A 27,247-nucleotide genomic window follows, 5' to 3' on the forward strand; every position below is an offset into this window, starting at 1 on the left:
TGCAATGATCCAAGAGAAGTATCAGACATAATAATTAATATGCGAGGAATAATAATAATAATAATAATAATAATAAAACAATAATAAAACAAACCTTCCACACACACTTTAATGAGACAGCAAATGACATGTTTATACTACCTACTCTCTAAAGTATGTAGTATTAAACTACCAGAAGGTATCACTGAATAAAATACATATTATTATGGAAGTGTCTGGGATACTTTGAAATACCACAGTGGCCATCTTTCAATGACACAATAGCTCACCTGCAAGATCAATGATTTCCTCCTGCGTCGCTTTATCGAGAGCAGTTTCATACTCGTCACCCAGGTCTATGGCAATCTGCTCATCAGCATCTATTTCACGTTGTGGAGGTGGTGGAGGTATCCACTGAGAAAAAAAATAAAAAATCCACCCCATTTGAGAGACAGACACAATCAATCCATTAACCGCAAAATATCAAGTTTCACCATTACCTACTTATATCTTAAAATGCTGGCAGTACCTGCAATCTGTGATTAGAACAATACAGATCTATTAATTTACTTTTCACTGTGATTAAAACAACACACCAAACAATGAAATAAAGAAACAAATTAATACAAACATTAACCAACCTTCTTTTCTGCGCTTATAGACTCTTCTTGTTTCACGGACAAACTGCTCAAAAATGGTGTTTGGTTTGATGATTCAACGGACCGAACTATTATGTCATCAGTCCCTTTTTCCTCAGACAGACAGGTCTACATGACTGTAGATCAGAGAGCCTACCATGCAAAACCAAGGAAGAAAAACCCCAAGGTCTACATAAGGTCAATGAAGGCAAGGTAAGGGACAGCAGAGGAAAGGGAGACAAAGGAAGAAACGCAGCAGGATGCCCCATTTAGGGTGCACAACTGGAGTACAATGAGGGGACATACATCCCTGATTTCCCCCTCCCCCCCTCCGCTAGCTCAAAGTGTCTTGGCAGCATCCACGAAATGAGGAAGAAATTTAAAAACTGTTATTAGAAAGTGATATTGACAAGCTGGATGTAAATCCTAATTTTGTTCCTGAAAGTGACAAACTTTAAAGTGTAATGAGTGAAAAAACAGCTGGACAGTAAAGATAATGTCGTTATTCCTGTCAGAAATATCAAGTGCACTCACTAACATTAACTGAGGTTCTCTATCAACTACTGTGGTTGATTCTGGTCCCTCCTTCACTGAATCACCATCTTACTGCTTGTCGAGAGATGGACAAAGTAATGCATGAAAAGCATTTCCAACCAAATGTCCATACCGTACATACTTCACAATATAATTATGCATTGTAAGATGTAAAAGGGTGCTGTCAAGTACTGCCTGAAGGCCACAGTTGCCTACGTCAGTGGCAACGCTGACGCATCATAATAAAAATGTAAGCAATATAAAATTGCTTTATTTGTTTGGTTGTGGAAGGCATGCAAAGTTGCTGTACTGAGTGTTTTTAACCGTCAGGGATTTTCTTCTGTCCTGTGGACCATAGTGACAACCTTGAACCTCCATTTGCAACTGTTGAGCACACGACACCTCAACTTCCATTATGTGTATTCCAGCCAGGACTCACCTTCTTGCCACGGACGGTGCCAGGTACGTACGGCTTCAGCTCCGGCTTGTCAGGAGTCTCTAGAGCCTGCTTATTGATATGCTCTATCAGCTTCTTGCGGTTCAGTGGGCCTGTTGGACTTTTCTCACAGGAGTAGTTGCAGCGCTGAGAAGGTGGCAGAAACTGATCCTATAGTTGAGGGAAACAAACCGTCAATTATTTCATTCAGAGCAATTAAATTCTGTGCATAAACCATTTTAAGACAAAGAAAAGCATGGATTTCATTCAAGTATGTAGTCACCATATCACTGGACACTGGTACCAGTTTGTAAGGCACACCCAGGAGCAGATATAGACTCTGATCACACTGTAATAATGATGAATGGTAGACTGTACCTCAAGAGAATTGCGAAAAAAATCAGTATGCAAAGGAATGGGATAATGAAGTGCTGAATAATGATGTGAGGTGTCTGAAGTTCTCAGGCTGTAGATACTGTGATAATGAATACTACAGTAGGCAGTTCAGTTTCAGAGGAATATATATCTACAAAAGGGAAAGCACAGAAGTTGCACAGACAAATATAAGTACAAGGAAGAAATACTTTGATGATTGACGGAAGAAGGAAGTACAGATCAAGAAAACAGGAATGTAAGTCACTTAGGAAAGAAAAAGCAAGAAGTGCATCACAGATTTTAGGCTGTTCAGCCCTACAGTTTATTAGGGAGTTTTAGACAGAAGTTTCTCAACGACATTCCTGTATACAATATTCTCGATTTCCTTGTCGCATCAAATCTGGATAATAATAATAATAATAATACACCAACCAGTCACAAGCACGGTGACAACAGCAGCACGACAGTCAGTTGCTCCTGCAGAAGACAACAGAGGATTTTGTTGAATGCCCTTGATATTACTCAGATTTGACACAACAAGTAAACCAAAAATGATTGACACACATTAAGGGATTGGTTCATTCAATTTTGTTCAACTTCATGTGCATTCTATTACACTTTTACGACTGTTAAAGATCACACTGTCTTATGGGAAGCTGAACCTCACTGTCATTTATAGTTGTGAGGAGACAAGGAGATTAAAAATCTAAAAAATAAAACATGAGAGAGAAAGAAATAGAACTTAACCATTACATGTTAAAGAGATTACGCAAGGTGCAGATGGAAATGGCTAGCTTCAGAAAAAGTAATTTTACTACTGAAGTACTTTGAATATTATGTCTAAGTTAATTTTCTGATATGTTAAATGTGACAATAGTCATTTTGAAGAATGCAATGACTGATGCAATGACTTTCTTTTATTTACAGAAGCACACGCCACAATCTTTAGTCATACTGTGATCAAGGTCAAAAGATAACTACAGTAATGAAAAATCAGGGATGGAATAACAACATTGATGTAGTATAGATTGCTACTTGGCACACAGGTGAGGTGTTGAGTGCTGGACAGGCACATTTCAAGTACATTTAAATGTAGACTAAGCTCTCACACAAAATCATTTCTCAGACGTAGAAACACACAGAGACATTCATACAAGTGTAACACATACATACATGCCCGCAGTTATCACTGGGCGATGAGGGCCTCAGTACTCCGAGATCATAGTCAGTCTCTCTCTCTCTCTCTCTCTCTCTCTCTCTCTCTCTCTCTCTCTCTCTCTCTCTCTCTCTCTCTCTCTCTCTCTCTGTGTGTGTGTGTGTGTGTGTGTGTGTGTGTGTGTACACACACACACACACACACACACACACACACACACCTTCTTTCCTACCCTGTCAGAGGAAGAACTTGGCCTGATCTTTATCCCATTTTTAAATGTACTTTACATGCACTTTTCTGCATTCCATCAACTATCTTGTAAAACCTAGCCTGCCTATTGCACAACTACTCTCCCCATTGCCTATGCCAGAAGTGACAAACTTGCCGAAACATATACGTGGTGACCCAAAGGCCCCACCAAGTCTTGTACATAATGTTACACTGATATGGCCATCGGTCGAAACAAACATCCAGATATTTTGATCTACACTAGTATCCTGTTGCTGGGAATGTAATGGGAATATAATGGCAATGACATGGGTATTTATTTCACATCACTCACTTGCATCGTCCTCCTCCTCAAAACGTTTAAATTGTAGAGATGAGAACTAGTTCCTTAACACGTGTCATCACATTCTAGTCCATAGTCAGAGTGTAAAGCTTTTCACTAATATTTTGTCACTGTCTGCAGGGATGCCTTCAGAGATCAAATACTGCGTAGAAAGACTTCTAAAATTCCTTCATCAAAGAAGATGAAGTAAATATCACAGAATTCAAATCAAGAACAACTGCTAACATGAAGTGGCAACATCAAGAGAAGCAACTTATATCACTGAATAAATGCATGTCTTCTGGTTCAGATTGTATACCAATTAGGTTCATTTTAGAATATGACGACGCAATAGCATCATTCTTACAAATCGTATATAACCACTTACTCGACAAAAGGTCTGTATCCAAAGACTGGAAAGTTGCACAGGTCACACCAATATTCAAGAAAAACAACAGGAATAATCCACTAAATTATAGGCCCATACCATTAACGTCAATATGCAGCAAGATTTAGGAGCACATATTGCGTCTGAACTTTATGAATTATCTCGGAGGGAACAGTCTATTGACACACACAGTCAACACAGGTTTAGAAAAAAAAATCGTTCTTGTGAAACACAACTAGATGTTTACTCACATGAAGTGCTGAGTGCTATTGACAAAGGATTTCAAATTGATTCCGTATTTGTGTATTTCCGAAATGCTTGAGAGACCCTGTACTTCACAAGTGGCTTGTAATCAAATCACATGCTTATGGAATATTGTCTCAGTTATGTGACTGGACCCTTGATTTCCTGCCAAAGAGGTCACAGTTCACAGTAAATTACAGAAAAGCGTCGAGCAAAACAGAAGCGATTTCTGGCATTCACAAAGGTAGTGTTATAGACCCTCTGCTGTTTCTTACTTAAATAAATGATTTAGGAGATAATCTGAACACAGCAGCTGTCTTAGGTTTTTTGCAGATAATGTTGTCATTTATTGGCTAGTAAAATCATCAGCAGACGAAAACCAAATGCTACGAGATTTAGATAAAATATCTGTATGGGGCAAAACTTGGCACCTGGCCCTAAATAATGGAATGTCATCCACACGTGTTCTAAAAGGAATCTGTTTAACTTCGGTTACACGGAGGAGATTAATGTGTTAACGTTCCGTCGACGAGGTCATTAAAGATGGAGCACTAGCTCGGATTGGGAAAGGATAGAGAAGGAAATTGGCCATGCCCTTTCAATGCAACCATCCCAGCATTTGCCTTACGCGATTTAGGGGCGTCACGGAAAGCATAAATCAGGATGGCTGGACACTTGTTTGAACCATCGTCCTCCTGAAAGAGAGTCCAATGCTAAATATTGCTCCACCTTGCTTAGTGAGACACTTATCTGATCAGACAATCAAATGGGCAAGCTCCTTTTTTTATGACCACCCTTAAATCTTTCTCTACCTTCTTGTTTACTGTAAGAATGCTGCCATATTCAAATAAGTCGATGGTTGATACACTGATGTAGACATCTGTTTCACACATGCATAAGAATGTTGCAAATAGTGACTGTTAAAAAAAATGTTATGTCAGAAAGTGAATCTTTTGTTTGGGGAATCTTCATGCCTGAGCTGAGTATAGAAATGCATGATAATGAAAACACAAACCACACAGTGTGTTTTGTGCACTCAATCATCATTTTTTATTTATATTTTTTCACTTAACACACTGGCTCTAAGATACTTGGAAATTTTTTGCTCATTCCACTGATTGTACTCCACCCATGAACTTCTATAACTTCTGATCAATTTTACAGAGCTTCTCACAGAGTGGTTTTGCAGAAATGCCATCTTTCAGTACCACCTATCTGTTGCAACTTTTGACCGATGTTTATGTCAAACCAGACTGATTCTACTCAATTAGTATTGGTTACAGCTCAGCTTCTGCCAACTGATTTCCATTTCCCATTGTTTACGTATCATAAGCATTAAAGGCTTCACTGTCACTTATAAAACAGTAGCTTTGTATCTGTTTTGTCAACAATTTATTCATTTCAAAAGCCCAGACGGCTATTTTTTTAGATTTTTTCCCTTACGAATCATTGAAGTTTTGACGACACAGAATTATGGTCACTACCTGACAAACCCGTTTTTCATAACAAAAGACTGCCACAAAGAGTGAGAATATTGTGAGAATCTACTGTGCATTGTTGCAGTTTTAATATTTCTTTGCCCATAAATACAACGGAACTGCCAAGCACAGTACGCAACACTATGACAAACAAAACTCAAAACTACGAAAATGAGACTTGAAAGGTTGTGAGATAGCTTTGTGTCAACAGAGTTGTCATTACCATTATCTTTTCACAGGAAAGAAAACTCTGTTACTACATTCCTCCTTTGCTTATGATTCTTTATTGGGACAAACTGTAAAGACTGGGGTACTATCCAAACAGTTTACACACAAGATTTGTGTGTGCGTGTGGGGGGGGGGGGGGGCGAATAATATGGTTCTGATAGGATCCTAAATCAACTGTAATATCACATAAGTTTCCATTATCTTTATCAGTGCCAACAGATTATATCCCCATTTAAATAATGGAATGGTAACATATTCACGAAAGTATGTATGGTGCAGATAATTTTACTGTAAACTAAATATGCATGGGTTAGAAGGACAATATTACTTTATTTCCAACTTCTGATTGCTTCTCAATATAGAACTTTTACGTGTATACAGAGAACTGCCGTCATTTCCAGGTGCTTAGTTATCTAACTCCATTCCTACGTACTTTGGGCATGTTTGTCTTTCAACACCAACTTTTAACTTTCATGTGTGTTATGGTTTGGTTTCACATGCTGTTTAGTCTCCATTTGCACCGACGGCTTTTTTTTCTAGAACGCTTCCATAATCCATCTTTCTTAAAAAAAAAAAAAAATATATAGGGTACACAACGAGACAATACTTTTATCTATGGTGCTAAATTAGCATTTATGAAGTTCTAACATTACGTCGCGTAACGCATGGGGGCACCGCCTACCTTCGCCGATTCATTGGCGTCGAGTGTTTACTTCAAGAGGTCTTTCATTTAACCACAAAAGAATCTTCTAAAGTTTACAAGATTGCAAGCGATAGCTGTCGCCACTTACATCTGGGTCCACTTCCTTGGCTAGGATGTCTATTTCCTCCGGGGTTAACTGATTGAGCAGCTGATCCACGTCCAGGTGTTCATACTCGCTCACATCCTTCCCGTACAACTTCGCCGCCGTTGTCATGGTAGTCGTCGTAGTAGACGAGGAAGTCTGTAAAAAATTAAGCAAAAAACCACTCGTAAACAAACTAAGCTATAGTAATATTCCACTCACGATAACAACTAATTTCATAAAAACGAACTTAAAGATAAGAGGTTTCAGTATAAAATGCAGCGAAAAATCCTGATGCTTCGGCGGTGTGCTATTAGCGGCAGAAAAAAAATAGTTCTCTGAAACAAGCAGGCCAACACCCTTCGGCTCCGGCAGTAGGTCACGATCAATAGCTCGGTACATTAACCTCCAACGTCTGACTCACGGCTATTGTGACTCAAAGGAGTGTCGAAGATGTTTAGCACTTACAGCCTGTTCCTCCAGGTCCCCCTGAGAGATCTGTCCCTGTTGCAGAATCGTTATCTTCGTGTGGCACACTGAAGCTCGCCTGTTCTCCGGAGCACAACTGAACTCAGCGACACTACGCCCACCCGACCAGCCACCGCACGAGCGTCTAGACGTTTGTTAACAAGTGGAACGCTTTCTCGCAAGCCTCTCGCCATCCGCGAGATCCATTGCGTGGAAAAGGTCAGTGGTGGGGGGCTATCGGTGAAAGGAGCGCCATGTTCAGTCAGCACACAGAGGCAGCGCGAGTTTTTGTCGTAATTGTCGACTGTTAAGGGCGTACCAGAGGTCAGAGTTCACGGCCACTTCTTGACCCGAGAGCTAGAACGCCCGACACACCTTGTAGCAGAAATAAAGCATTTGCTCTTTCAACAGAGCGAGTGGCAGCAAAATTTTGGAAGAATGCTGTGCATCGAACAATGATCAAGTTGCCAGTTCACTCGTACGTGAATAAGCAAGATAAACGTGTGTCATTCATTAATATCAGTACACACTTTGCAGTACGTGTTATCAGTGTAAAATCTCGCAGCTTACAAATATTGACTAGGAAACCGCAGACTTTTTTAACGAAATGCTTTTTGCTTATTTATAATATCTGTAATGGGAAAGGTTTTATTTGCACTTTATGCCTTTCAGAGTGTAAGTTAACATGCAACTACTGATCCGGTAAATTATGTTCACAACAGTAAGGAGAGCTAAAAGTTTCCTATTTTTATCGTTTAAAGGACAATATCTAACTATTCCGCGTTACGCAGTTCTGTGCATACCTATACGTGTAAAAGCAAAACTTTCCGGCTTTGTCACGTAGGTTCGTTTAACGCAGAAATGCAGATATATTTAAAGACGAAACACACAAATAGCGATTGTTTTAGCATTCATTTGTTATGAACTGTTTTTCGTCTTTTGGCGATCATCAGGTAACATGTCAGCTGACTACCTAAAATAGACATGTTACTCTTTGAGTGAAACTCTTGATATTAACAAGTGCTCAGTCTTTGATCATAAAGGTAGGATAGTAATGTGTTATCCAGAGCTTGTGACTATATGTCGCACTGTATTAATAAACTTCAGTTACAATTAGCGGCTGTTCGCTATGGTACATACGTAATAAACATTGAGACTCAAGTAGCCTTATATAAACAACAGTGACTAAGAGTTAACAAGAGAGCAACCTATAATACAGCAAATAAACACGCTTTCGTCACTGTTCCGAAAGAAATTCGAAACACGGTAAGCGTAATGCTTGAAAATGTGTGAAGAACTGAGTGTCTGAAATTCTTTTGAAGGATGAGAAAAACTTTATGAGGCTACACGGAATAGAAGCTAAGGATCTTGGTGCGACAGGTACATTCGAATACACCATACAGGTCAACATGATTTAGCATACCTGCTAGTACTTTTGGACTCAGAAACAGATGAGTCATTACCTTTCTACCAGCCCGTGTAATATAAGAACGCAGACAACACATGTTACACATAGCAGATGATGGAATAAAAAAATTCTACTCCCGACTCTGTCAGCTGCCACAACGCGTGATCATGTATGCTTTAACTTGCAACGCCACGAGTGACGCAAAAAAGTCATCGCGAGTGTGTGTGTGTGTGTGTGTGTGTGTGTGTGTGTGTGTGTGTGATGGGGGAGAGCGGAGGAGGAAGAGAAAGAGAGAGAGAGAGAGAGAGAGAGAGAGAGAGAGAGAGAGAGAGAGATGCTCGTTCCTTACACTGAAGGCCGTAGAAACTTTCTCGTTCACATTGCCCACATTACGAGGAGTGTCGGAGCAATCTGTAGACCATAGAAGACCTTCCCCATGTCGGCTAAACAATGGCAATATGCGGAACCGGCGGAGGTTAGTTGACCGTCATCAAGTGTTGGAGACTTGGCGTGTGTGCAGATTATTATGGACTGTGATTATTATGGACTGGAGACTTCGAAATTTGCGTGTACGTGATACGGTGTGCACGGACAGTCGCATCGCAGTACAGAAATGCACTTTATATCCCCGCAATCGGTTAGTTACAACAAATAAAATTAAATTTTCTCGTAAATTATCAATGGATACCCTGTCCGCCTCGATGGCTAAGTGGTCAAGCGCGACCGGTTCGACTCCCGGCTGGGTCGGAGATTTTCTCCGCTCAGGGACTGGGTGTCGTGTTGTCTTCATCATCATCATCATCATCATCATCATCTCATCCCCATCGATACGCAAGGCGCCGAAGTGGCGTCAACTCAAAAGACTTGCACCAGGCAACCGGTCTACCCGACGGGAGGCCCTAGCCACACGGCATTTCACTTAATTTTTCAATGGATACCTTGAAAAATGGATTGTCACTCAAGTCAGATAAAACACAATACATGCAATAATACGCTGCAACAAGACCTGAACAGACTGTCAGATACAAAACACTGGGAAAAATCAACAAATGAAACAAAGTATTCTAAATTCTTGCATTTTTTTATTAGAGAAGAAACAGATATACAGCGAGAACAGAGCCGAATACCAGATAGTAGCTCGAAGTCCATCAGCTACTGGCTTTTCAATGAATTATAAAATTTTTCCAGAATTTAAAAATACCGCTTCAGTTGTGAGACCGGTTTCGATCTCTCATAAGCCCATCCTCAGATGTCGCACAAGAAAAGCAAGAGGCGGGAGATAATTTTCACACGCCACAACATATTTAAAAAAAAAAAATCATATTAAAGTTTTAAAAAACATTTCGAAACCGCGAGAGCACCTGATATGATTCCTCTGATTTTTTCGTTAATTGTGTCGTATATGTCAGGAAGATTTTTTGGGAAATGTCTGTAGGCCTATAGCTTGGCTTTTTATAGGGAGGTAAAGCTAGTTCTACGAGCCCTGTAAATCCGGTTCTTTCTGCGATAGATAATGGCTCGTTGTCTAATGCAAACAGGTGTGCTAATAATTAATGATTTTTCGGTTTTTGTGTCGTTTATATCCCAAACCAATTTCCTTTCGGACGATTCTGATAAATTGGCTTTCTGTCGATACCGATGACGAACTTGTACTGGGGACAGCTAAAGATAGTGCAGCAACGAGAGTGGCTGTATATTTGTTAATTGATTGAAACTGTCCTGAATGTTACGTTTCAAATTAGCTGAAATATTTGTTACACACGCAATATTTCATTGACTTTAAGGTGGTTCAGTTATGTTCATTAATTTAAATGCTTTTTTGTCACTACGTTTTACAAAAACATGCGTACACCCCAAAGTAGTTTACCTGAATTAAGTATTCGATAAACAATTACCACACAGCTTCTCACTTAACAATATTAGTCATCATATCTATGGGTAGAAAGGGCACATCATTCTCGCGAAAAAACTAAAACAAAATATCTGAACCCATAAGTTCAGGAGATGATACAACTGTGAAAGGCTTGTTGTACAGTGGATCATCGATTAAATTAAACAGCAGCCACTATTTTCACTTATTGTAGACTCAACGCCCCCCCCCCCCCCCCCCCGCCCAACGTATCACGATAAGAGCATTTTAAGGTTGTAAAAATATTCGCACCCAGTTTTAAGCGAATCACGTAGAAAGTAGTTTGAAATAAAAAATCGTTTTTAGTATTCCGTGAGGCACAAGGGCATGATGCGGAGAGATCTGAAAAATAAATAATAACTAATTTACAGAAGATGAACATACAACTGAATAGGCGACCGGATAGGTGCATAGGTCAAGAATACGATGATGCTGACTCTATGAGTGGCAAATACGCACGTCTGTAGTCAAGAATTAAAGCATCGGCCCCAAATCTTGAATTTATACAATGTTCAACACACAATTTAAATTTGGCGCTAAATGATTCCGTCATGAGTACAGTGGAACTACAACAGTTTTATGAGAATTTATGTTTTCTTTAGTGTGTGTGTGTGTGTGTGTGTGTGTGTGTGTGTGTGTGTGTGTGTGTGTGTGTGTGTGTGGTTGGTTCGATGGCAACAAATAAATGAAACTACTGCAACTGGCAAACGTGTTTCAACGACTCTGAAAACTTTGTCTCTAAGAGGACGTTTTCCAAAGTCTGATAATTGTTGGCTATCAAACAGAATTTCATTCAAGTTTTTTAGTGCCTATCCAGCGTCATTTTAAAGACTAAGACGAAATCAGAGGGAGAAGATGCTTCTGATTTGATGAAAAATATGGAAACTTTTGATTTTGCCGTGTCTCTCGTATTTTAAAGTGAGAATTTGGAAAATTTTGGTAAAAATGTAGAACGAATTTGGCAATAAATGATACATGTTGTCAATTAAATATGACGGAAAATTTTTGTTGTTCAAAATATTTTTTCTTGCACGTAGTCTCCTTGATGTAGACACAGCTCTTCAACTGTACTTGACTGTACCAGTTACTTCTGCTACGGCAGAAAGATAATTTTTTAAATTGAAACTAATCAAAATGTTCCATAGAAAATGTCCGAATCCAGATAAAGTGGTTTAGCAATTCTTAGCACTTACCGTGAACCATGTCATTCTCTTAACTTAGATGATGTAGAAAAGTTTCTGAAAGGTATGCTAGGAGAACGGGACAGATTTGTTTGCTTTAGCATATAGCGTCACTTCACAAAACTGAAGATTTGCATCAATAGGTGAATTCATTTCACTTTTAACCTGTATTACGATGTGTGAACGTCTAATAACTTCGTATTTTTTTCTTTGAAGGTTTGTTATTAAACAAGACTCCCAAAATTTACTGGCAACGAGTCTCCCAAGCAGCTGCATTAGAAGTCACTTGTTCTATTTTCTTAAATTTCTAGCATTGAAACTTTTGCATTACAGATAATAGCACATAGGCCTAATTGTGTCTCTAGATGCTGCTAGCCGGCCGAAGTGGCCGTGCGGTTAAAGGCGCTGCAGTCTGGAACCGCAAGACCGCTACGGTCGCAGGTTCGAATCCTGCCTCGGGCATGGATGTTTGTGATGTCCTTAGGTTAGTTAAGTTTAACTAGTTCTAAGTTCTAGGGGACTAATGACCTCAGCAGTTGAGTCCCATAGTGCTCAGAGCCATTTGAACCATTTTTAGATGCTGCTAGCAATGGTAAACACGGCAACTCGCCGTAATACCACAGTACGAGTTCAAAGAAAGACACCTCATTTGTTGTACATTAAAAGCATCTTAAAACTATGGGTTAAACCTTGAACAGTGTTACTTATTATAAAATTGTTTGTGAATGATACGGATTTAAACTTGCTTTTTTATATTCCAGATAAGTTATGTCAAAAAAGACTAGATTTCAGCAGCACTATAACAATGTATCGAGGATCAATATACTCACGGTGCTGTGGACTTCAGTTAACCTTTCGTCTTCACTCATCTGGACGTGTTAATGAGTTGTTGTCTTTAGTCTTTGACAAGATGGCTGAGCCTCAACGATAAACGACTTAAGATACACCCGCTCTTTCTCAGTGACACTCAAGTTATTAATTCCATTGAACTGTGATTTTAAGACAAATAAATTACTCGGTGTAAAGAGAAGTTTTTTGCTCTGAACGGGAGGAACACTTTTTTCTCTGGTGCAGTGGTCGTTAATCAGATGCGACGATTCGATCTAAAAAGCTGTAAGAATTGTTCCAATGAACATCTTTAATAACTAGAGACATTCCTATACTAGATACGATCAATATATCGTACCGGTATCAGACCTGAAATCGAATCGATTCATCGATAAAATCGAAACAGACGCAGCAACATCAAAACTAACTGCGTTCACGGGCTTCCACATAAGATTTTCAGTAAAACTATTTCCCAATACCGCTTCTTGAAATGTGGGATTGGGAAACCGGATTTCCGCTCTTACAATTGGTTTCCGCTTGTACTAAACGTCCTATTACATCTGTGTCCTGATCTGGTTGTCAGGTTGCTTTTTAAAATGTTGGTGAGTGTTTCTTTTTGAATGTTGTTTAATGTGACCGATGTGAATACAAAATTTGTATGTGGTTGTTTTTTCGGAATATTTCGCGATTTACAAGGTGGTGGGACTTACTAGCTCATTTTAAATTGATGCGAGTGGAACACACTACTAGCTAAATCACTTAGGGAGCATAGGAAATTACGAACGAGCGATGTGGTTGGGTACCCGCGTCCGACTCGAGGATCGTCTTGTTTGCTTTCCATCATTCATTACCCGAACTGTCACCAACACCAGCACACAACAGAAAAGCCGCGGACACAGTAATACACATTTACGCCACATTTTACCTTATTAGACAGAAAGAGGCACATAAATGCGGACACAATGTATCCGACGAATTACCAAAATCAAGCCCTGTATCCAGCGTTATTGACTAATTTGTAAACTTGTCCCACGCTACGACGATTGCCCAACAAGAATGGAGCATTGTCAGAAGGGGCTACATGTCCTGGATGTCCTGCAGACTCATTTCTGCTGAGATATAGGAGCATCATAGCGTGCAAGTGAAATGGCAAGGCAACGGGGAACCTACTCCGAAGTTGACGTACCCAGAACAGCAGGCATATTGTGTGCAAATCGTCCAAATTTCACTCAAATTGCCCTTGAAATTCTGGCGGTTTATAGCCCAAATGTAATGGTGCCAAATTAGTGGTGAGGGCTCACATTAATGTCTGGCGGCAAAACATCCGTTACATCAATGCACTGTAATGGCAATGTGCCTTTCCCCGCTAGTGGTCGAGCGGTTCTAGGCGCTACAGTCTGGAGCCGCTGGGGTCGCAGGTTCGAATCCTATCTCGGGCATGGATGTCTGTAATGTCCTTAGGTTAGTTAGGTTTAAGTAGTTCTTAGTTCTAGGGGACTGATGACCTCAGAAGTTAAGTCCCATAGTGCTCAGAGCCATTTTTTTTTTTTTTTTTTTTTTTTTTTTGTGCCTTTCCTCATCAGGACGATTTCTAGTAATTCTAAGGACCGTAATAAAGTTCGACTAATCATCCCACACACTTTTTCCATAACGCCTGTGATCTAAGAGGATGTAATAAGACATTCTGAGCGCATAAATTGGCATGGGTAAGTTATGTAAACACTTTTTCTTGAACGATTTCCTGATCTTCCTTAAGCGTTCTTTGACATCTATAAGGAAATATAGTCTTCCTCTGTCAAAAATATTACGAAGGTTTTGATAACCTCACTTCACCTTGATAAAGAAACCGAAACAGCTGTTTACAGACTCTATACGTATGCAACAATTTGCGCTCGGAAAACCGATACTTGACCATTGTACCAAAACCGATTCAGTCCAAACGCGACTGCGAAGATCTATTTTTCTGTGCACCCCAAGTTTGTAGGATGCATGCAAGCTCAATACCACAAGGGTTGATCGTTGTTTAAATGACTTTTTACGGTTCTGTTTACACCAAAAATACCCATTTTGAGTAAAAGGCATGATTATGTAGTATCTCATGTGTGTACGAGCCAAATATAGTATAAAATCAAATTCCAACTTCAGCAATTAGTAACAAATATTCCAAATACAAATGGTACATGCCGTTAAGATAAGCAATACTATTTTTATAGCGGAAAATAAAGACAACTTCATTGCTTTTATAATACAATGCGTAACATTTTAAATAACTCCGCCGTTGAGTAGCTGTCGTTTTAGCTTTCGAGAAAAGTTGTTACTTCTCTACATGTGGGCAAGCTCCTTACGTACGTATTTTAAAAATCATAGTACCTTCTTCCCCAGATTCACCAGTAATACTTTCTCCAAACGAAAGAGTTTCATAACGCAAGAGGCCCTAATATCGTTCCCGTTTCATTTCATTTCCCCTCCGTCCCCCCGTCGCCCAGGAATTTTCGGTTTCCACAGTTGGTAACAAATGTTTAGTTGCGCGTACATGCAGGACCCCTATTCACTGTATTGTTGAGTGCGTTTGTGTGGAGCACGCGTAGATTCTGTGTACGAAGGAATTCATTTTTTTTATGCTGAGGTAAGCTAGTGTGGTAATCAAATTAACAGCCTGCAATTCCTAGCGTGAGCATTGATTTCTGTTCAAATATTGGGTTGTATTTCAGTCGCGTGTTTTAGTTTCTGGCGTATAATCGTTACAGTCAAGGGTTTCGCGTATGTTGCTCTTGCGGGCAATATAATAAATCTGGGATGTTCGTAATTTCGTCCTCCGTCCCGGGGACGAAATTAGTAACTGTTATTAACCACTGATTTTACTCGATATTTATGTAATGTACTTCATTTTATATGGGAAAAGGCAAGGTGGGATAAACGGATTCGATGCACAAAATGCTAAGTTTGTTAGCATGAAACATGCTGTTCATCTAAATAGACATTCAAATTCATGTGGTACACGTAACTGGAAGGCTGAAAAAACTAGAATAGATTGTTCATTCATGAATTCAAGTGATCCATAGTAGTGAAACTTCCTGGCAATGTTAGAATGGAGAAACGCATTTAAATTAATTGTACCTTAGAAAATTTTTATGAGGGACGAAATTGTGAAAACTTTTTATGTATTTTTGTTTTGGCTGTGTAAACGTTTAACTCAAATACAGGCTTTAATATGTTAACAGTTTAATTGTAACTTGCCTTCAGCGGAGGATAAATTTCGGGAATACATGTAACAATTTGTAGCCTTTTTCGTAACCCACCAAGCCTTATACAGGTGACGAAGTTTCGATCCCTGCCGTAGTCTGCTTCCGGGTATTCTGCCGACCTGTTTTTCTATTTTCCTCACGATATTCCGGTGACCGACACAGCCTGTCTTCTTCTGGTGCTGCCAGTTTTTGCTGTTGTGTGTACTCGTTGCTTGGATTCCAACCAGACTTAACAACTGCTGGTTTCACGCCGCTATTTATAGCCGAGTTCGATTCCCGGACGCCCAATACGCCTGTTGATGCTCTTTCGTTTCTTAGAGCTGGCACTGACATTCCATGAAACGCAAATTGTTTCATCGTCTTACAACTCTGATGGATGCGATAGTCGGAGAGATCCTAATAAATTGAGTGCGAAGAGTTGTTTACTTTATTGGGTACTGGCATCTCTATTTTGATAAACACCCTAATTACGCTGCCCCAGAATCTTTTGCACCACGGTACTGGTCTCATTTCACGATTACATTAGAGGCAGTGCTCGGCGATAGCCGATCTGGTTGATTGTTTTCGTCGAGTGTGTTGCTAATATCCCCTGCGCGTCTTCTGATACTCTGCTCCACAGAAGACATGCCACATTCGCAACGAATGCGATACACAACCGGCTTTCGGAGACTTGGATCGTCTTTAACATCACGAACAATACTCTATCTTACAAGGGGACTGCACGAACTCCACCTATTTCATGCAAACTTATAGTATATGCAGCACTTGGGCAGGAATGAAAGTGACGGGAGCTCCAGATGGCCAGGCTGATCCAGAAAACCAGTACCCTTTGCTAATATATACTGAAGATCCAAAAGAAACTGGTAACCCCCCCCTCCCCCCCCCCTCCCCCCCCCCCTCCCCCCCCCCCCCCCCCCCCCCCCCCCCCCCCCCCCCCCCCCCCCCCCCACGCCGTGAGTATGCAGAAGTGCCGCAAACACGACGTGTGGCATGGACTCGAATAATGTCTGAGGTAGTGCTGGAGGGAACTGACACCATGAATCCTGCAGGGGTGCCCGTAAATCCGTAAGAGTACGAGGGGGTGGAGATCTCTTCTGAACAGCACGTTGCGAGGCATCCCAGATATGTTCAACAGTGTCCATGTCTGGGGAGTTTGGTGGCCAGCGGAAGTGTTTAAACTCGGAAGAATGTTCCTGGAGCCACTCTATAGCAATTCTGGACGTGTGCGGTGTCGCATTGTCCTGCTGAAATTGCCAAGTCCGTTGGAATGCACAATGGACATGAATGGATGCAGGTGATGAGACAGGATGCTGACGTATGTGTCACCTGCCAGAGTCGTATCTAGATGTATCGAAGGTCCCATATCATTCCAACAGCACACGTCTCACAGTGTTATAGAGCCTCCACCAGCTTGAACAGTCTCCTGCCGACGTGCAGGGTCCATGGATTTGTGAGGTTGTCTCCATATCCATACACGTCCATCGGCTCGATACAATTTGAAACGAGATTCATCGGACCAGGCCACATGTTCCAAGTCATCAACAGTCCAATGTCGGTGTTGACGGGCCCAGGCGAGGCGTAAAGCTTTGTGTCGTACAGTAATCAAGGGCACGCGAATGGGCCTTCGGCTCCGAAAGCCCGTATAGATTATGATTCGTGGAATGGTTCGCAGTTCGACACTTGTTGATGGACCTGCGTTGAAATCGGCGGCAATTTGCGGAAGGGTTGCAGCTCTGCCACGTTGAACGATCCTCTTCAGTCGTCGTTGGTCCAGTTCTTGCAGGATCTTTTTCCGGCCGCAGCGATGTCGGAGATTTGATTTTTTACCAGATTCCTGATATTCACGGTACACTCGTGAAATGGTCGTACAGGAAAATCCCCACTTCATCGCTATCTCGGAGATGCTGTGTCCCATCGCTCGTGCGCCCACTGTAACACCACATTCGAACTCAGGTAAATCTAGGTAAATCTTGATAACCTGCCGTTGTAGCAGCAGTAACCGATCTAACAACTGCGCCAGACACTTGTCTTACACAGGGGTTGCCGACCGCAGCACCGTAATCTGCCTGTTTACATATACCTGTATTTGAATACGCATGCCTATACCAGTTTCTTTGGCGCTTCAGTGTATATGGCGCACCTGACAGCACGATGGTCGCCCATCCGCAGTTACATCCTTCAATTCGATAACTACGTGCCTAGCTGGTCTGCCAGATGTGAAATAGAGAGTCGCTATCGAGTATAAATGTGTTACAATGTTTAGCGAAGAGAGGGAAATTTACCACTACGAGTAGCGCAGTGGGTGACCCTCTTTGATCACCGGAGAATTGGTGCGCTGCATCGACATACTTAGTCCAAATAAATGAATAACAGTTACCTTGTCAACGCATTTTCAAAACAATTCACGATCCTTATTATACGTGTCCTGTTCTGTGCCCGATCTCATTCCTCAAGCTCGGTCCACCTTCACCACTCGTCTCTCGCGATTCGGCCCATGCGTATTCTGGCTGCAATAGCGCCGCCGCTCCACGATGGTCGAGCTGACCCAGATGGGAGTGTGACGGTGGCGGCACGGTAATTATTCGCCGTCCTTGGCGTGCGGAAGAAAACCGGGCCTTCCGTTAATGAAAGCACCGCGAGGCGAAAGTCGCCCGCAGCTAGCTCCCCGCAGCATCCGCCGCTTCTTTCACACGGGGCCCCAGAAACTTTCGCTTGTATCTGGCTCGACATTGCGCGCCGCAACAGCATACAGCAGAAGGACCCTCAGTTTCCGGCAATTCTACGCGAAGCACAAACGGCAGCTCCGCGGAGCAGCACCGGGCGTAGTCTATTGCTGGCAGCCGACCGATAAGGAAGCACCTCATTGCCATATAGGACAGCGGTACCCAGCAGAGGGCTGCGGAAAGTAAAAAAAAAATTTAATGTTATCGGAATTGCATTTGCGCGAATGACTTCCATCTACAAATATTCTGAACAAATAATTCATACCATTAACATACATCACGTTACCTTTCTTGTAAAATGTGCGAAGTTATTATTTCAGATGGACATATACTGTGGCCACTCTTTTAGCTCCGCTGCTTAAATGTTCTTATCCGTACATACACTCAGATGACAAAACTCATGGTATAGCATGTATGCAGATGGTGGTAGTATAGCTTACACGAGGTATAAAAGGGCAGTGCGTTAGCGGAGCTGTTATTTCTGCTCAGGTGATTCATGCGAAAAGGTTTCCAACGTGATTATGGCCGCCGCACGACGATAATTAACAAAGCGGAAAGGTAGTACCAGCTAGATTAATGGAAAATGGTTAGGGAATTCAGTACTCCTAGATCCACAGTGTCACGATTGTGCCGAGAATACCAAATTTCAGGCACTACCTCTCGCGTTCTTCGTTTTATCCACTCGACAAACCTGTCTAAGGATATTTGATTATGCTGTTTTCTTTTAATCCCTTGCCTGTTAATATGTCTTCTTAGTGTTGTCCCTTTTAGTTGCTGTTTTAACCTTGTGCCTCGCAGTGCATTCCTAACTTAGTCTGGGCGCTAATGACCATTGTAGTTGTGCACCCTAAAACCGCACACACACAAAAAAGCACAGACAATGTAGTGGCCTATGGCCTTCGCTTAACGACCGAGAGCAGCTGCATTTGCGTAGAGTTGTCAATGTTAACAGACACGCAACACTGCATGAAATATCCGCAGAAATCGATTTGGGACGTATGACGAACACATTCGTTAGGACAGTGGGGCGAAATTTGGCGTTAATGGGCTATGACAGCAGATGACCAACGAGAGTTCCTTTGCTGACAGCATGATACCGCCTGCAGCGCCTCTCCTGGGCTCGTGACCATATCGGTAGAAACCTAGTCTACTGGAAAACCATGACCTGGTCAGATGGGTTCAGCTTTCACTTCGTAAGACCTAATGATAGGGTTTGAGTGCGGCGCAAACCCCATGAAGCCATGGACCCAGGTTGTGAACAAGGCACTGTGGAAGCTTGTGGTGGCTCCATAATGGTGTGGGTTGTGGTTACATGGAGTGGACTGGGTCCTCTGGGCTAACTAAACCCACCATGGACTGGAAAGGATATATTCAGCTACTTGGAGATTTCATGTTCCCAGATAAAGAAGGAATTTTTATGAATGACAGTGCGCCATGTCTGTGGGTCATGATTGATTGACGAACATTCTGGACAGTTAGAGCGAATGATTCGGTCACCCAGATCGCCCGACAGGAACATAAATGTTCCAAGTCCTTTCGATATTTTGTATATTATTTCTAACGCAGTTTCAATTTTCTCCGCTTGTGTGAACATTCTCCAGGAACTGGAAATTAGTATTCATACAAGGAAATATGCGCACGAAATTCTAAATGAACACACAGATTTTAAAACGTTCAAATGTGTGTGAATTCCTAAGGGCCCAAACTGCAACAGACACGCTCATGCCCGAAGGAGAACTCAAAACTCCGGCGGGAGGGGCCGCGCAATCCATGGCATGGCGCGGCCGCAGAGATTTTAAACATAAATAATATCTAAAAAATTTTATTCACATAGCAGAACACGAAAACACATAGTCAAATGGTAAGCCAAATTTACACGGACCACAGATAAAATTCGAAGGAAAATAAGAACAACGATAAGTAACATCATCTCTGATAATCTGTGTATACTTTCTAAACATATTGGATCATAGTAAAGAGCTGTCAAACGTTAAGTGTCAAAATATCTGACAAACTTAATTTTACATTTTGATATTTAGAACAACTATTATACTTACCGAGACATGACATAACTACTTTACTACAGATGCAATATCGTCGTCACTTCCAACTAGACGTAAGCAGTAGCAAAAATGTAAACGAAAACAGTCACAATTTGTGTACAGATAATCTTACTAATGCTATTTCGAAGATCACCTAAAAACGGCAGTAAGCGAAAATAGGAATGTCGTATAAAATATTAAAAAACGTTACCTTATTGCAGCTGGTTTGGAGCATTCATTTCCGTAATGTCTTACGCAGACGTATATTACGCCGTCGGTCCAACAGAACATAAGACGCCCGGATTTTATTCCTCCAGTGTTTCGCAATGACAGATTTAGTGGGTTCCAACAAACTTTCAGCAAAACTTCTAACCTTGTGTAAAATTTCTCTCTCTTATATGCTTAAGGACATATTTAACACGTTAACTCGTTTCCAAGGTACTTTTAAGTCTGAAGCTTTCTTTTTATGCATACGAGTAGGATTCTTTAATGAATGGAGGGGTTTGGTGGTGACTCCCTATTCGTCGCTGCGGGGTTTGATTTCAGGGGTTGGGGGGAGGGGGGGGGGAGGGGGTGGAGGGGTTGGGGAGACAGCTTTGGCAGTACTGCGTGAGGCGCAGTTACTCCTCGGTACGGCTGTGGTTGAGCCAACAACATTTCTGCAGCAGGCAACTTACAAACGAGCTTTGTCCTTTGAATAGTTAACACCAGCTGAACAATTAATTTCCGACCATTGATCACTTATCTCGAAATACTCTGTGAGGTACCTCTACGGACTGCAAAATTTTGACCTTAAGGGTCTGTGTAGTCCAGTACATTCCTCATAAAGAAGATGCTGGTGCCTCCAGCGGAAGATCAGCAACCAGTCGGTTCCAATAAAAGGAAGGAAGGTCATAGTTTAACAGCTCATCAGAGAAGGAACATTAACTCGATTGGCGAAGGCTGGAGAAGGAGGGAGAAGAAAATCGGCCATGGTCTTGTTTTTGAATTAAGCTACATAATTCGAAAGCCCTCATTCCCTTCTTTATTGACAGCTTATCTTTTATGAAAAACTGTGTACTTTAGAGCCGGATTTTTTACATTATCTTTATTCAAAATTATTTATTTCTAGACTGGTCGCCTTTTAGAATGTGATCATTTCAAAATACAAGTGTTATTATCTTACAGCATTTATTTTCCCGTTTCCAAAACAGTATAACTGTCTCAGAATACCTTGTTAGGTTACGAAATATTTCAAATGAGAAATCCGAATTGCTGGATAAACCTTGCCGGCTTTTGGGAGTCCCAGGGCACACTTAAATTTCGGTCTCCATAAAATAGAAGCACCATTTGAAATAATTTAAGGACATGCAGTCAACTGTTAATCAGAACAGTATCTTTGCGTACTATGTTTCTGTTTTCTTTACTTTTCTGTCTTTTACCAGAAAAACATCCGATTTTTAAAGAATCGAACTCCCGTATGTGAAACAGCTTCAGACGGCTGATTAGTTTAGAAATGAGTTAGTGTGTTAAATATTTGGCGTTAAGCATGTATGCAAGAAAAAGTTTGGAAAAGGTTTGAAATTATGTTTAAAGTTTCTTGGATGTCGCAAGTGCTCTAATTATGAACCACTAGTGGAACAGAATCACGGTACTGCGCACTCCATTTTACGGAAAAGCCAGTTCTTCACACATCTCGCTGTTTTACGACGTCATATCTCGTGAACTGTGTGACTTACAAAGACGTAATTTTGCAAATACATTCAGTATCAACTGTCTGCGAAGTGTGTTGCCAATAGGCTTAGAAGTAATAAATTAAATGTCATTCCTGATGCTGAAGTTTTACTTCAAGAACAGCGAAAATTTAGCAAGTGATAAATTTTTCTCGTTTCATTATTTTGCGAAGGATATTAGCAAGCAAAAGTTTATTAAAGGTTTGAAATTACGTTTAAAGTTGGCTGCAAGTCGCTACGTGCTCTCATTCTCAATGATGGATGAATATAGTCTGGCTAACTTGCGCGCTGCAAGTTACGCTGCGTCATCAGTTTCTAACTTCAGTTCTTGACTTACTACTGGGTGGGTGCATACGTTTAATAAACACAGCAGAGACTTTAGTCATCAATAATTTACTGTTCTTCGCTATTTACGACAGTGTGCCTATACTGGAGTAACTTTTCGATTCCGCGACTGTAGAAATAACGTGGTTTTGAGACGAAAAACTCGTCGACAGAGCGCAGTTCACCCGGAAAGGAAGTTCTTTGAAGATTGTTCGATAGCGGAAAAGGTGAAAATCTGAGTGTACAAGATCAGGTGAATAATGTGGGTGTGGAATGACTTCCCAACCCAATCCCTGTATAGTGTTTTCGGTCAGCCTAGTAGAATGCGGGCGGTTGTTAACGCGGAGTATCATCACTTCACGCAGTCATCCTGGCCGTTGTTTTTGGACTATGTCAGTAGTGATGGTTACACCTCGAGAAAGCATTTCGCAGTACGCCACACCGTCACTGTTCCACCAGTGCTTAACATTGGCTTTTTGAATACGCGCATGTCTTTGTACGGTGAATTGCTGCTTTGTTTGGGCTCAACCATCCCTTTCTCTTTCTTACGTTAGCATAAAGACACCATTTCTTGCCGCCAGTAACGATACTGGATAGGAATGGTCGGTGTTGTTCACGCAACTGTGGCCACCCAATGATTTTTGAGACTGTGTGTGACAGCATGCGGTACCCACACACCAGATTTTTAACCTCCCCCATTGCATATAAATGTGACAAGGTGGTGGAATGATCACACTTCATCTCATTTGCAGGTATCGAGTACACTAACGTGGGGCCGGCGGGGGTGGGCTAGCGGTTCTAGGTGCTACAGTCTGGAACCGCGCGACCGCTACGGTCGCAGGTTCGAATCCTGCATCGGGCATGGATGTGTGTGATGTCCTTAGGTTAGTTAGTCTGATGACCTCAGATGTTAAGTCCCATAGTGGTCAGAGCCATTTGAACCATCTGAATACACTAACGTGGATCATTGCGGATTAATGTGTGTAAACGATCTTCAAAACCCGAAGGTCTTCCTGAACTATCTCCTCAAAACGAGAAATCCGTTTTCTTGTCGTGGTCCGTCCAATGGCACTATCCTCATACAAGGAGCAAACGTTTCTGGCTGCGTCTGCTGCTGTCACCTCTCTACTGAACTAAAACAGAAGAATACGTCGGAATGTTCCGATTTCTCAGATTGGCACTCGATTTTCTAGCATCCACAGTTCCACTCACTACATCCAGATGACAAAATGGCACTATGTAAACTCAGAAAGTCACATGTACTACAAATAAAAAATGACTGTCGATAAATAAAGCCATAGGAGTCGGAATACCGGCATGCAAAACGGTACGAATTGACGCACCATCCTAATATATTAAAACTTCACCGTAATAGTACACCTCTTAATGAATAGGTCCAGACAACATTTAAAATTTGTTAAATTTGGTAAATAGCTATATGAAATATTGATATTGTTGTCCCCGGAAACAGATAGCCAACCTGCGACATGGATCCTGAGCCATCAACCGAGAACCAGGTTGTGACAAAAGGAAATACCTACATCCGTTCTTATGATTTTATTTTATTTTGTTGCAACCAGTTTCAGCACTTCAGTGTGCTATCTTGAGGCTGTAGCTGATGCGGAACGGGTTGATATGATCCGTTGCCAGCATAACTGGATACGCGGATAATATGTCAGCACTAACCATCAACTGCCAACTGTTCAGTCAGTTTGCAGTTGAGCTGCGTGTCCAGTTATAGGGGTCATAACAGCCGAACGATCTTAGGCGCTGCAGTCATGGGCTGTTCGTCTGGTCCCGGCGGAGGTTCGAGTCCTCCCGTGTGTGTGTGTGTGTGTGTGTGTGTGTGTGTGTGTGTGTGTGTGTGTGTGTGAGTGTGTGTGCCCTTAGGATAATTTAGGTTAAGTAGTGCGTAAACTTAGTTTCAAATGGCTCTGAGCACTATCGGGCTTAACATCTGTGGTCATCAGTCCCCTAGAACTTAGAACTACTTAAACCTAACTAACCTAAGGACATCACACAACACCCAGCCATCACGAGGTTCCGTGTTCCGTGAAATTTGTTTCAGACCACTTCGACTCCTTTTTCAGTCGGCGAATGAACACTGGTGCGAAGACCAGAGAGCGGCACGAAAGCAGGCCAGCGAGCTGAACGCCGCTAGGAACGCTTCCAGCGCTCTGCCACGGTGGGCTACGTCAGCGGAATATTAGCGATAGGCCGGCGTCCGCGTCTCAGGGGCGAGGGCCGCCATTTCTCTCGTCGGCACTCTCGCCGCGGTCGGTGCGGGCAACGCGCATCTCATCTCGTATTGGGTCAGTCGGTCGCAATTACCATCTCGCTCGGCAAAACCGGATCGGCGCACGGCGGTCCGTGTTGAGCAAGTTCTCCGAGAAAGGCAGATTATTTCGGCTATAAATCTGCTCCCGTATATAGACTTAGTAAGGGCGCTGCTGGATCGTGAAGCTAGCGGCAGTGAGGGAAAACGGGCTGGGAAACATCATTCCTCAATGACTCGGGATAGGAAAATAACCCTGTGGAGCACGCTTAGCGACCCCCGAAAACAGGGAGAACTTACGAAGGTTCAGCTACGTAACAGGAACACAACGGAGTACTCACATCGCTTTCTGAATTGTAGTGGGCTGGTGCGTAAGTTCATAGCGTTTTTCCATAAGTTCAATGAACAGGACAGATACACATAACAGAGACTTTAGTCATAAATAATAAATTCTCCTCCAGTATTTACAACAGTCCCCCAACGCTGGGGTGACTCTTCGATTCCACGACTGTAGAAATCACGTAGAACCTTGTTCGGAGCTCATTTTCATCCGGAAAGGAAGTTCCTCGAAGGTTATTCGACAGAGAGGAGACAAGATGAAAATCTGAGGACGCAAGATCTAGCAAATAAGGTAGGTGCGGAATAACTTCCCAACGCAACTCCTGTATGGTGTCTTACAGTGTATCACAATGCGGGCGGCCGTTATTGTGGAGTAGCACCACTTCACGCAGTCTTCCTGGTCACTGTTCCTGGACTGTTTCTGCAAGACGTCTCACTTCCTGACAATATGTGTCAGCAGTGATGGTTACACGTCGGCAAACGTGTTCCACAACACTTCGTCGCCGTTCCACCAGACGCATAACATTAGCTTTTGTGGATGCGCGCAGTCTTTGTACAGGGAGTCGCAGCTTTGTTTTGGTTCAGCCATGCATTTCTTTTCTTTATGTCAGCATGAAGACAACGTTTCTCGTCACCAGTAACGATGATAGGAATGGGTGGTGGTTTTCGTAAGCCAATGGATGACGAGAAAGCAGAGATGCGCAAAAGACCACAAGCTTGTTTTTGTGATTTTGGTTTAGACCATGCTCTTCCCTATACACCCGATTTTTGAACCTTCTCAACAGCATGTAAATGACGCACACTCTACATCCACACTCCGCAAGCCACCTGACGGTGTGTGGCGGAGGGTATTTTGAGTACCTCTATCGGTTCTCCCTTCTATTCCTGTCTCGTATTGTTCGTGGAAAGAAAGATTGTCGGTATGCCTCTGTGTGCGCTTTAATCTCTCTGATTTTATCCTCATTGCCTCTTCGCGAGATATACGTAGGAGGGAGCAATATACTGCTCGACTCCTCGGTGAAGGTAAGTTGTCGAAACTTCAACAAAAGCCTGTACCGGGCTACTGATCGTCTTTCCTGCAGAGTCTTCCACTGGAGTTTATCTATCATCTGCGTAACGCTTTCGCGATTACTAAATGATGCTGTAACGAAGCGCGGTGCTCTCCGTTGGATCTTCTCTATCTCTTCTATCAACCCTATCTGGTACGGATCCCACACTAGTGAGCAAAAAAATGGTTCAAATGCTCTGAGCACTATGGGACTCAACATCTTAGGTCATAAGTCCCCTAGAACTTAGAACTACTTAAACCTAACCTAACCTAAGGACATCGCACACACCCATGCCCGAGGCAGGATTCGAACCTGCGACCGTAGCAGCCCCGCGGGTCCGGACTGCAGCTCCAGAACCGCACGGCCACCGCGGCCGGCACTAGTGAGCAGTATTCAAGCAGTGGGCGAACAAGTGTACTGTAACCTACTTCCTTTGTTTCCGGACTGCATTTCCTTAGGATTCTTTCAATGAATCTCAGTCTGGCATCTACTTTACCGACGATTAATTTTATATGGTCAATTTAAATCACTCCTAATGCCTACTCCCAGATAATTTATGGTATTAACTGCTTCCAGTTGCTGACCTATTGTAGCTAAATGATAAAGGATATTTCTTTCTGTGTATTCGCAGAACATTACACTTGTCTACATTGGGATTCAATAGCCATTCCCTGCACCATGCGTCAATTCGTCGATGGTGGAATGGTCACGGTTCATGACCTTTGCCAATTCTCCAGTATATTGACATGGACCATTATGGATTAATGCGTTTAAACGATCTTAATGAAACGTCGAAGGTCTTCCTGGACGTCGAGAGTCACCAGTGTCAAAACGATTCTCCTTAACGAGAAAACCATTTACTCGCCGTGCTCCGTCCAATGACATTTATCCCAATACATGGTACAAAGTTTTTAGCTGTTCCCGCTGCTGTCACCTCCCTCATGTACTGAGAGA

The 27,247-nt window shown here is 42.1% G+C and overlaps 1 protein-coding gene across 6 annotated transcripts in view; it reads right to left on the bottom strand.

Moving 5' to 3' along the window:
* The window catches only part of LOC126428283 (tropomodulin), a 388,068-nt gene that overhangs the window by 41,476 nt on the left and 319,345 nt on the right, over positions 1–27,247 (bottom strand). For 5 of the 6 annotated variants that reach the window (XR_007576810.1, XR_007576809.1, XM_050090197.1 and 2 more), the window contains exons 2-4: positions 6,797–6,949; positions 1,591–1,758; positions 270–393 (exon numbers count right to left, since the gene is read on the bottom strand). Coding sequence is in view for 4 of the 6 variants with exons in the window: in XM_050090197.1 (XP_049946154.1) it covers positions 270–393; positions 1,591–1,758; positions 6,797–6,949 (445 nt within the window). In the remaining 2 variants the exon portion in view is untranslated. Of the gene's footprint in view, positions 1–269; positions 394–1,590; positions 1,759–6,796; positions 6,950–7,258; positions 7,417–27,247 lie in introns of those variants that run through there. The other variant, XM_050090200.1, reaches the window with a different exon arrangement.

The sequence above is a fragment of the Schistocerca serialis genome, chromosome 12, assembly GCF_023864345.2.
Source record: "Schistocerca serialis cubense isolate TAMUIC-IGC-003099 chromosome 12, iqSchSeri2.2, whole genome shotgun sequence".
NCBI classification, from domain to species: Eukaryota; Metazoa; Arthropoda; class Insecta; order Orthoptera; family Acrididae; genus Schistocerca; species Schistocerca serialis.